This window comes from Erpetoichthys calabaricus, chromosome 14 (assembly GCF_900747795.2).
Source record: "Erpetoichthys calabaricus chromosome 14, fErpCal1.3, whole genome shotgun sequence".
NCBI classification, from domain to species: domain Eukaryota; kingdom Metazoa; phylum Chordata; class Cladistia; order Polypteriformes; family Polypteridae; genus Erpetoichthys; species Erpetoichthys calabaricus.
The window spans coordinates 46,695,869-46,708,413 of NC_041407.2; the positions used below are offsets into that span (position 1 = coordinate 46,695,869).

The window sequence follows — 12,545 nt, forward strand, 5'->3', positions numbered from 1 at the left end:
TTCAGTCACTGCGGGGAAAAGTATGACACCGTACATCTGAAGCCTATCTTTTAAACAAAGGGATGGTGCACATATATTGGTGTCTTTCGAGAATCAAGAGTATTAATAAAACTTAACAAAAAACGAAAAAAAAAGTTACGGGTGCGCCGCTATTAGTCTTGAAAAGGCTTCCGTGTCCCTGCCCACCAATACTGTACATTGTACGTAAGCACTTCGCAATGCAATCCAGATGCGTGGAGAACACAAAGCGATTGGCCATGGTAGAGCACTAGGAAATGTCTACGAATCTTTACTTCTGACAAAGAGAGCAACCACAAACTGGACAGAAGGAAAATAAAGAAATAACGAGTAAGTTGACGACCTGGCAAAGCAGTGCGATGAACACGACTCCCTTTTTTGCAGCACCTCTCTCAATTCGGTGTGGACGGCCGCACCCAATAAACCAATAGCAGGCAGCAAAATCTGTGATTGCCTGAGGGGGCAGAGAGAAACCGAGAGAGAGGGAGAGACGGGGTAAGGAGGTGGTATTGCCAGACAGACTGCACGAACGTGTTAGGCTACCTGCTACCTCCAGAAAGGCGCGCGAGACACCCACCGAAGGCGCTGCAACTAAAGGCGACGGGATAAGGGGTCCGCCTGCGACCTGATCGAGAGGCGCGGAGCAGAGAGAAGCGACGTGGAGCGAACAAGTAAGGCGGCAGATGAAAAGTAGACAGCGTGCGTGCGGAATGTACATACGGCTTCAGGTCTTTACGGCTGGGCTGGTAAAACTTCTGCTTAACTTATCTTCATTTAAACTTGTCTTTGCTTTATTAAGATTTGTCCTCAAGTTATTTGTGAGTTCTGGCCGTATTAATTGCTGTTTTAATCTTCATTTGTCTCATATTGGTTAAAATGAAGCCGTAATATAATATTAACACTTACCGAAATGTTAATACTGTAAACAAATGTATCTCTGGACAAGTAGGATTAATCACGTTTCTAACAATCGCTAGGCTAGATTTTTATCTGTATTATTTATTTACAACGACCTTCTCTAGCGGCGGCTTGAGGTTTAGTAGCGAGTGCCTAAAATGCCTTCACGGAGTTAAAACGCAGGTTGAACACCGATGGCACAGTGGTTGGCACTGCAGAATCACACATCGTTTTCGTTAATGGGGGTTCAGCTCACTAGCCTCCTGTTAGAAATGAGCACCCGCACCCCATGTTTTCGGCTTTGTTGGGATTTTCACTTACGCCCCAAACACGCGCAGTCTTAGGTTAATAGGCGACTCAAAGTTTGCCTTGGTGCGTCTTGTTTTCTAGGTAAGTCGCGCAGTCCCGTCCAGATCTGGGGTTTTGTTGTAGTCAGAGATGTCAAGGTGGAGCTTTAAGAATCAATGATTGGAAAAAGGGTTCGACTATCAAGGCTCGGTAATTACCATTTTAAACGCTAAGTAATATATTAGTGTTTCAGAGTCTCTTATGTCGACAATATGTCTTAATGGTGATCGACTGTAACTTAACTCAGCTGAGTGCAGTACTTTGTTTTTTTATATTGCGGGAGCCTTTATTTTGAAGCTGCCCCTGAAAATTCAAATAGATGTACTCTTGCATAAAGTTAAAGGAGGAATCCAGATAATGTATTTTGTCACAATCAAGTAAAAACAATTCTCTTGCTATAACGGTTTCATTGAATGTAGTTCGTTCATTTTATTATAACTTGAGCACCCTTTGATTCTATTAACCAAATATAAGGAACAGCAAATTACAGAATAAATTAAAAGTCCAGACCAATCTGTTACAATAACATTTGTTTTTCCTTTCTGTTCTCTCATTGATGGAATTTTGAGTACCCTTTCCTGAATATTCATTACACCCTTTATAGTCTGGTTGCACAGAAACACATTTTCAACAAATGCTGTCTGATTTTCATTCTAAATTAATTTCCTTATTTTGCTAAGAGGTATAAGTAGAATTTGTAATTTTTCTGTAAACTGCCTTTATATCATACATTTTGATATTAAAATATTTCCTGCTTAATAACTGAAAGAAGAATTTTGAGGTACAAAAGTGATGCAAAGTGTTCATTTTTTGATGCAATCAGGGAATCATTTTATAACTGGTGTGAAGACATAGCTTGTTCCATTCATGAAAATATGGGTTTGCTTTGTTATGATTTGCTGGAAAGCTAAAAAAAACAGTACTACCATTATCTATCTATCTATCTATCTATCTATCTATCTATCTATCTATCTATCTATCTATCTATCTATCTATCTATCTATCTATCTATCTATGATACATAGTTGGAAAATCCTTCAAAATACAAAACCGAGTTAGCTACTTTGCTACTCTCTATAATCTGAGCCTCTAACCCAAAGACGTTTGACATCCATGGCCTGTCATCTTGTCATTACGAAACACTCCTTGTGCTCCCTAAACTGAAATCCTCAGTGCATTTTGCTTCCCGGTTTGATGATATCAAATAAAGTAAAATATCCTCAAAGTGACATAAAAGTCTTTTCCATTTCTAAATTCTCAATTTGATGAGGAATTTCTCTTATTTCATTTCATCAGTAAAGTTTTACCATGTAAAGTTATAACAGATTGCTTATATGGGGGATTGTGATAAATATGTTTATCTCATAAGCAAGTCTGGAAGCACTTCCGGGTGAGGAAGAAGCCCAACAAAATGGAGCTCTGCAGTCCCCACAGCACCCTCTGGTGGCACCCCCACAACCCAACTGGGCTGAGCCACCAATCCAACTCTCAGCATGCCTTGTGGGAATCTGAGGCATCTCTGCAACTCAAGGGAGCTGCCATCTAGCAATCCGGAGGGAGATATTTCCCTGTGTATGCTCACTCCCCCATTCCTTCCACAATGAAGGGGTCCTGACCAGGTAAGGATGCTGGTCATCCCCCTCTCTCTCTCTCTCTCTCTCTCTCTCTCTCTCTCTCTCTCTCTCTCTCTCTATATATATATATATATATATATATATATATATATATATATATATGAGAGAGAGAGGGAGGTACAGATCAGTGTTTTCTCTTAATGACTAAAATGTCACTATTAGTTACTTTTTGACCCCCCTATAATATACTTTTTTCCAACTTCCTGAAAAAAATTCATGGAAAAGAATCTGGAAACTTTTTTTATGTTTTGAAATTTGCTGTAAAATTGTTCATCCAATTATGAGACTCTAATGTATTGCAGAGTTTTATGTTTGACATCTGAACTAAATTGAAATGGTTGGGAGATGTACTGTAAATACAGATGTAGATAATATTGTAAGAGAAAAATGAGTAAAAAAGCTAGTAAAGCTAGTAAAATGGTTTAAATGTCAGACTAATTTTCAAGGCAAGCAAGCTCAGGGCAAATTATAAATTTATTTTCATATTTTGCAAATCAGGAGAATTTTGAAAAGCAGCAGATTTATACTTCATTGTAACTGGAAGGTTCATTTTTGGGATGCAGTTGTGGGGTTCTTCTTGCCTATTTGATTGCTATAAATATGCACTTACTACAGCTTTCATATGGCAAAGGCATTTTGACTGATTTCACCTGATATGTACATCAATCTTATTGTTTAAAGCCTCAAAGTGAAACTTTGAAATGAAAATAATGGTGATCATGGCTTGCAGAATTAATTCTTTTTAGTTCAGATCTCTGTCAACTAGCTAAAATGCAAAGTGAAAAGCCTCTAAACATGTCTTTTTTATCTGTAGAATTTCATTTTATCACTGTGCTCCTGTGATTATGTACAGCCCGTTCCAGCAGTGAAGAAACACCCTTAAGTCTAGATAACACAATAGTTAAAGCTTGTGCCTCCTCTCACCTAAATGTTGCAATGTTGTTGGCAAACAAAAGCTCTCAAGACATGTCTAGTTAAGTAAGAAAACATTCTCAGAAAATAGTTGAAAGAACTACAGAAGTATGAGTAGACTACTGCAATAAGAATTCCATTTTAATAGAACCTACTTTCATAAAGGAGTTGCATCATGGTTACATTTTATTCAGAATTTTCCACTTGTGTCTAGGGAATGTTTGATATGTTGGATTTTTACAACACTTACCAAGGTTACCATGTCAATGCCACAAACTGAAAAATAGGAAAAGGTAAATGCTACCCTGAAAGAAAAAGTTTTTTTTCTACTGAAGAGGGAAAACTGGGTAGTGAAAAAATGGTGAGGATCTCAACACACATTATATTGTGAAAAGCTAGCATGGATGACAGCAATTGTAGTTGTGACAGTAGCAGTATTGCACATTCAAGTTTCTTGACACTTAAATATGTGTTACTTGCAGCCCAGGAAGAGATCAGGAAACGTGACCTTCACCATACATACAGAACTCCACGATGAGGCCGCAGACGTAGTACATGATCAGTGCAGTGTACTGTGGACAGCCTATACTTCCATGTTTACATAAAGCTGCAGAATAGTTTTAAATGTGGTGCCATTACTTTTGTTTGAGATTTGCTGCAAATATTTTTTCCATAATAAAAACATTAAGCTCAGCTTGTTAAATACTCTACACAACACATGAAGGTCACAGCTATTAAAATATACATTATTTTAGTTTGATAAATTTTCAAGATGTTGTATACTAAAGTATTCAATGTAAATGTATTATGTGCTACAACCCATACAGACAAGGCCCTTTACAACAGTGCCATACAGAAGGAACCAAATAAATACTCATACATAAAAGGAGATGCACAGTGCTTTGCACAAAGTATTTAGGACATTGTGTAATTTATAGGTTTTGTTATTTTTAAATTTGGCAGTAATGAGCCTCTGAAGTTCAATTTTTTAGACATAGTTTGCAATATAAATTTAAACCATAACAATCTATTTTTAGTGTTGCTTATTCCTTGAGGGTCACATTTGAGTACTGAGAAAAGCGATATATAAATGTAATGAATTATTATTATTATTATTATTATTATTATTATTATTATTATTATTATTATTATTATTAAGAAGAGGTGACAGTGCAGCCTAGACATCACTTTTCCTTTGAGGTGTCACAACTGTTCTTATGGGATTTTTGCTAAATAAGACACAATCCCTCTGAATTATCCTGGGTTTGCTGATAGGCCTTCTCTCCATTAGCCACTCTATAAGTGGAGTCTAGAGGCCATCCTCACCCAATAGTCTCAATTGGCCCTTCCAAAAGTGGAGAAGCAATAATGTTATTCTGATGTCTTCCTCCTATAGCACAGTCCCAACCAAGTGACAGCATATCTAACATATCTCAGGCCTTGTTTTTAGAACTTGAACATACAACCATAGTCATAGGTAATTCCTCATAGGTTTTGACAATAAAAGAAAACAAAGATGTGGGCAGACTGATAAAGAAAGAACATTACCCAAAAAAAACTGCATTACCACAATAGGTTGCCAAAGCCATTGCTATACTACAGGTCAAACTGCTTTGTCCGCAGGTATATTCATCCACAACCCCCCATGGATGTGCAAAAACCACTTGAAGATACAGAGGGACTGAGGGTTGGATGGGCTGAGGTACACCATGACTCAGTGGCATCAGCCTGCACGTGTTGTTTCTTGTGTGTAATTATCATGAAGTGCTGCAAGTGGAATATTCAGATGTTCTTTTCCGAGAATATTATTTTGAACCGCATTGCATCAAAACCACAGATGCCAAACCCAGAGATAAGGCAGGCTGACTGTATATTATTTGTCCCAGTCTGCCTGATATATTTAAGAAGGCTGAATAGTCTGCATTAAGTGCATTGCCCCAAAACATCACATGCACATTGAAGTGACTCTCTTGTCCACTGCTAGCAGGTGGATTCCAGAATCAGTTGTATACAAGAAGAAAGACCAGCAATGTCTTGGTGACTTTTCCACCACTTTCAGCCAATGCCTGTTGTCATCCCACCAGTGAATTTTCTTTTCATGCCCCAATGCCATTCCTTCTGTCTCTCTATATCAGTTTTGCTCCTGCTAGTCACCTGACAGGCATCCCATCTATCTCTCTTTCTTCACCTTGTGGGTGGTTGAAGTGTGTTATGCAACTGTCATTTGCTCATCGATGAAAAACAATCTCAGGCCCAGCTTCAAGTGAGCCCTTCTGTATTTTACTGTTACTAGTAAGGTGTTTACATTTCTTACAGAAATTTCAAAGTGATCTATATTATATTCTGCCCTTCAGACTTTTTTGGCAAAGGTAACCTAGCTATGGGAGCAAATTCCAAAGATCAAACAAGCCCCTCCAGTATGCTAAGTTCATAGTCCTTAGAAGGAAGACAACATACAGTGTAGAATAAAAAAAAATGAAGACTAAAATAATAGTTAAAGCTTTATCAAACTCAGACCCATAAATGATGTTCAAGAGCTTAGGACAGAGCTTACTCAGAATCACTAAGATAAATAAAGTAATGTGCCAATGCCCAGCTGTCCTTCTGTCCATTTTTAAAACTAGCCTTTTAAATAAGAGTATCATGAGATTGCCTGTTCTAGTAGGATCAGGCATTAGGCAAAACGTGAGCCTGGAAGAATTGGCAGTCTGTTACAGGTTCAGTCACACACAACTGCACTCAATCGCTCACTCCCACTGATTAAGTTTGTAGTGTACGAGGACACCAAAGAAACGTCAAAAACATTTATATGGGCGAGGAGAAACTGAAAAGTCCACACAGGTCTTTGTACCACAATGTCACTCTTTCATGCTAGTGAGCAAGGGTGAGAATAACCAAATCTCTCTTGTTGTTGTTTTTATATACAAAAGTATCAGTATTTTCCCCTTTAGTTATTTCGGATTTTATCCATCCATTTTCCAACCCGCTGAATCTGAACACAGAGTCATGGGGGTCTGCTGGAGCCAATCCCAGCCAACACAGGGCACAAGGCAGGAACCAATCCTGGGCAGGGTGCCAACCCACCGCAGGACACACACAAACACACCCACACACCAAGCACACACTAGGGCCAATTTAGAATCGCCAATCCACCTAACCTGCATGTCTTTGGACTGTGGGAGGAAACCCACGCAGACACGGGGAGAACATGCAAACTCCACGCAGGGAGGACCCGGGAAGCGAACCCAGGTCCCCAGATCTCCCAACTGCGAGGCAGCAGCGCTACCCACTGCGCCACCGTGCCGCCCTCGGATTTTATTGTAAGTTATAATACCGTTGTATCTCTTCAAAGTGATCATTCAGGTCTTAAATGAAGTACTACATTAAAAGAATTATCTGCCTCATTTTGCAGAATGTGTTGGAGGGTAGGATAGGAAGTGCATTTGTAAATTCAGGATCAAATAAACTAAGAAAAAAGAATCACTACTCAGTCTATTTGAATTCTGTTCTCTGTTTCTGCATGAGTGCTTTACATGTGGATGAATATTTCAGATGTTACGGCTGAATGAATGCTGTGGTGTACTTCATATGAGAAGCAGTGTTTCAGGATATGAGGTATTCCTGTTTGATGTACAGTACCATTATTTATTCTAAAGATACAGTATTCTAAAAATAACCGCTTTCTGTATTCTTCATTTACAGATTTCATTGATTCATCACTTCTTCATTCTCATCTAACACCTAACCATTTGATCCAAATATGGACTGGAAGACTTTCCAGGCCCTCCTTAGTGGAGTGAACAAGTATTCAACAGCTTTTGGACGCATCTGGTTGTCAGTCGTATTTGTGTTCAGGGTTATGGTGTACGTTGTTGCCGCTGAACGAGTGTGGGGAGATGAACAGAAAGACTTTGATTGCAACACCCGACAACCTGGGTGCAGTAATGTTTGCTATGATTTTTTCTTTCCTATCTCCCACATCCGGTTATGGGCCCTTCAGCTTATCTTTGTCACATGTCCTTCATTGATGGTAGTCATGCATGTGGCTTACAGGGAAGACCGTGAGAAAAAGCACAAGAAACTTCATGGTGAAAACTGTGGCAAACTCTACAAGGACACTGGAAAGAAGCATGGTGGCCTATGGTGGACCTACTTGATCAGCTTGTTTGTTAAGCTGGGCATTGAAATTGCTTTCCTCTTCATCTTACACTATATCTACAACAGCTTTGATCTGCCACGATTGGTCAAATGTGAGGTTAACCCTTGCCCCAACCAAGTTGATTGCTTTATTGGTCGTCCTACAGAGAAAAGAGTTTTCACTTACTTTATGGTGGGTGCCTCTGCATTATGCATTGTGCTAAGCATTTGTGAAATCATCTATCTGATTACAAAGAGATTCGTTCGTTGTGCCCAAAAGATGAAAAAACGATCAAAAGCGCACTCTGTGACCTACAGCAAAGCTTCTACTTGCCAGTGCAACACTGGCATGAACCAAATGGAACTGAAGCCTTTCAACAAAAACGATAATTTACGGGCTTCAGCACCCAATCTCTCTACTCTTTAGCTTTTTATGGAAAGAAAGAGAGAGAAAGACAGAGACTGCCAGGTCCATGTTTTCCTTCTGAATTTTATTTTTTTGCAGCTTGAACCACATTGAGACAAAAGAATTCTGCTTGATCCTGGAATGGAAATGCAAACCATTTATATCCAGTGATTATACTGAATGTGATATTGTTTGCTCTGTGATATCATTGAAGACTTTTCTATGCTTTATCTGAACATGAAAGAATGCTTAAGTATTGTCAGTTTTTAAATGTTTGAATATTTTGCTTGGCTAAGGAATATTTTTGCAAAAATAACAGACATTGTTGTGTATTGAAGCATACATATGCATTCATAGTAATGTAGATGCCAGATTGTATTGTTGTTTTGGGCTGTGTCACTGCCACCAGAGATAAATTTGTAAAGGTAAGTGCTTGGTATGTTTTGGCCAGAGTGAGAAGTCCAGTAACTGTTTTTGTGACTAGGTTCTTTATCACATAAGCAAAACAACTTCATTCATACAGTCATTTGGGGCATCTTCAATATGCACTCACTACTCATTGAGTCCTTTTAGGATAATGGAATATCCCTAAGTAGAATTATAGTACACTCAGATCACTAGAATCCAAATTCATTCAGGTAGTGGAAGAACAAGAGTAAGAGAGAAATGGCTGTTTGAGAACCAAAATCCTGAAAAGGTGACACAACTGCAAGCTTATTGTACTGATGGAACCTTTAAACTATTCAGCTTGTCAGCCTATGCATTTCATCATAAAGGTGTTATTCCCTTTAATATATGGTTATTTGCAGAAAATATGATGGCAGTAAGGTTGAATAAAAAAAAAAAACAGAATGAAAGTGGATGCTTTCTGGCTGAATCTACATTCAAAGATTGTTTACTTAGAAAAGTGATTAAGCAAACGATACTTATATAAGGTGAGGCGCAGGCCTGCAACTGTGAGAAGGTTCACATTACTAAATGGGGTGTGGTACAGGTTTTCCAACTATAGTACAGGAAGATGCAATTATTGTGCACCTTTAAACCAAAACACGTCAACAACAAGTGGTTTGAATGCTGGTGAACAGAAGTGTTTAATGCCTTAACATTAAAGTTGCTTCCATGAGCTGTAAATTTTGGAGAAAGCATTAATGATCTAAAGCAGCAGTTCTTGACACCCTTGTTGAACAGTGTGTATATTAAGCAAACTGTTTTACACTACGTGCTAAACAAATGTTTATTTCTTATTTATTTGGCATGCTTACATAAAACTCATTTCCAGTTGGTTATAACTGGTTGTAAGAATGTTGTATTTCCAACATAAATTTGGACTAGCTTCAATTTATTTTATAGAGCACATTTCCTTTTGATGAGTTCAACATACTGTACATGTTTTGCTAATCTATTTTTAAAGAAAAACACAAAATAACTTTAAATAAATACATAAAATGCCTCTTAATATGTAAAGTATGGGTAAATACAAGTCTGATGAAATGTCTGTAGACTTTATTTTTTAAATGTGCTTACTAAATCATCTTACAATGAAAAAATAAGTAAAATACAATGAAAAGTATAGACTGATCAAAAAAGACATTTCAGGATCTAAAGTCGCATTTATGTACAGTAATAGCTTTGATTGTTAAGTCTAATTAACATTAACCTCTGCACAAAAAGCATATTTTGCAAGTTCTAACAGCTTGGAAAAATTCAACAAAAATTCCTGTACCACATATGCACTGATGTTTACCTGAGTTAGAGTTGGAAATTGTCAGTGGTTTCTGATGATTTAAACAATTTCTTATTATAAAACACATTAACTAACAAGTTTCGGTTTACCTTTTACAGACAACTTGAAATGATATGTGCATTTGTTACTTTACAGGTAGTGAACAAAAAAGTTCTACCTGCTCTGAGCAGAAACTGATCTTCATGCTGCTTTACATACTGGAGACAGTGAGAGCACATACTGCACGTCACTCATTAGACTACTTTTAATGCAATGGAGACTGTATGTTTTTATCTAGGAACCATCACATTTTAACATCATACTCTTCTGAAATATACGTGTGGCTTAGGCGTCTCTGTATATTATCTTAGGACATTTCTCCAAGTTAAAAAAGGTGTAATGGAATGCTTCTATGAAAGTAGATGTTCAAGCCAAGTCTGATCAGAACAAAAGATTTAATAACCATTTTGATGAAAAACAGAGATATATGAACATGTGATTTTTTGGGTTTTATTCATTGAATTGAGAACAGAAAGCTGGAAAGTAATGCATTATTGCAGTGGAACTGATATCAAGAAAAAACATTAGCTGAACAGATTTTTAAAAATGTAAGACAGAAGGGGTACTGTGTGAAGTGTATTAGCATCAGTGGCAGACACATTCAAGTTTTATGGATGCACTGAAAGCCTCAGAAGATGAGATGCACTCAGCAGATATAGCTGCATATACTGGACATCATTTTTTGGATTGTTTTGCTAATTTGTTTATTTTTGCTTTTTTTGAGTTAAAGGTTCTGGTCAATAATTAGTTTTGGGTTCAATTCCAGGTCACGGCTTTACTCTCGTACATCTTATTCAGATTTGTATTGCATTAATAATGTCTATTTATACTGATGATTTATATTTGAATTCCTTACTAAAGGATATATGACATTTTGTCTAGTTTATACGACTTTGATTTTATAAAGAAGTATTTTTGTACAGTTTACCTTGCTCTGTTTGTCATATTGATTTTAAAATGCAATTTCCTGTGTTTTATTAATTTTTAGACTAAATTCTTTTGTATATTTATCCATCCATTCTTTGCAGTAGAGAGATGAGAGGGTTGGAACCTACCATGGCAGCTCTGGGCATAAAACAGGTGTCAGTCCTTTACAGGCCATTTTACATACTGTGTAGATTTACTAATGAAAATGAGAAAGTAACAAATGGAAATTGTCAGACTAGCAAGCACTTTTTACTTTAAATTTTGCATTATGTGTGTCAGCCTTGTGGTGCTCGGGTTGTCCTTCAGAATCTCACTGATTTTACTTTTACTAAAAAGCTGTTGCATCAGAGCAATGCCTCTGTGTAGCATTTATTTAGAAATTTTTTACATTCTCGGCCCTAACTGCCTAGAGACAATAAAATCCATTATCTCTAGATTATTATAGCAAAGTAAATTCTGCACTGTTAAAAATTGTGAAAGGCTCTGAGTGAGCCACCAGAAATTCTCCAGCCCCAGTAGAACAACTGCCATGTTGAACATGCAACAGGGAGAAGTAAGGAGCACCCAGACATAGCTTTAGTTGATACTTTGTTTAATATGCAGATGTTTCTGTCATATATTACTTTTAAAAATCATTTCCTATGGAAATTATAGTAACTGTTTCTGGATATTGATGTTACATATTTTCTATTTACAGGCTAATAAAGATAATAAAGAAATGTTTCTGCCTGATGATAGAATTGTATTCCTAATTATAATGTGCATTGCAGTGCTCTGAATATTGGTTGAAAACAAGAACCTGATATTGTCTGAGATTATTTCTCTCTCGATTGCAATTTTACACTTAAGCAATCTGAATACACAAGTTAACAATCACTGAATCAGAACTGGAGGCAGATTGGAGGAGGAATCACCCATGTTATTGCTATACTGACATCTCTGACGGTTCTGGAAAGGTACGTCAGGACGAGGACAAAACTGATTTTGACTGAGCTACTTCATCAGTGATTACTACTTGTGTGCCTCCTAAGAACAGAAATAAAAATACACACACGCGCATCCCCAAGAAACTGTTTATAGCATATATATTAATATATATCTCCTTCGTTGGGTCCTTGAGCAAATTTCTCTGTCCTGTGTATGACAAATCTGCATCCAGCCCTGCATGTAGGCCCTCCAACCTGCAGGGAAAACCTGGGGGTTGGTGGTGGCAGGGTTGGCACTCCAGCCACCATAAAAATATAGGTTAGTTCACTTACACACTGATTGCACTGTCACCATTTGAAACGGAGCGGTAATTTATATGTATGCTTGGTTAGGTGCTTGCTGTGCTACAGCGCATTGCAGCACCCACCACATGACAAACCAACTCGGGATCCCAGATTAGGACCCGAGTACAGCAGTCATGGGATGCACACTATGTCCCCCTGAACACTTGTTGGCAGCCCCCCTGGGTTGCATTGGGGCCAATAGTTTGGAACAC

General features: G+C 37.8%; 1 protein-coding gene across 6 annotated transcripts; it reads left to right on the plus strand.

Annotated features, from left to right (window-relative positions):
- The first annotated feature begins 208 nt into the window (after nucleotides 1-208).
- Nucleotides 209-11,781, plus strand: LOC114665394 (gap junction beta-3 protein-like). Of its 6 annotated transcripts, none has more exons than XM_028819934.2 (2): nucleotides 209-348; nucleotides 7,512-11,781. In XM_028819934.2, the coding sequence occupies exon 2, from the start codon at nucleotides 7,570-7,572 to the stop codon at nucleotides 8,371-8,373; it is 804 nt and encodes a 267-aa protein (XP_028675767.1). In that variant the 5' UTR covers nucleotides 209-348; nucleotides 7,512-7,569; the 3' UTR covers nucleotides 8,374-11,781. The 6 variants fall into 6 exon arrangements, with proteins under 6 accessions (XP_028675767.1, XP_028675762.1, XP_028675765.1 ...); XM_028819929.2 differs by lacking the exon at nucleotides 209-348 and adding an exon at nucleotides 362-764; XM_028819932.2 differs by lacking the exon at nucleotides 209-348 and adding an exon at nucleotides 362-689.
- Nucleotides 11,782-12,545: the final 764 nt, after the last annotated feature.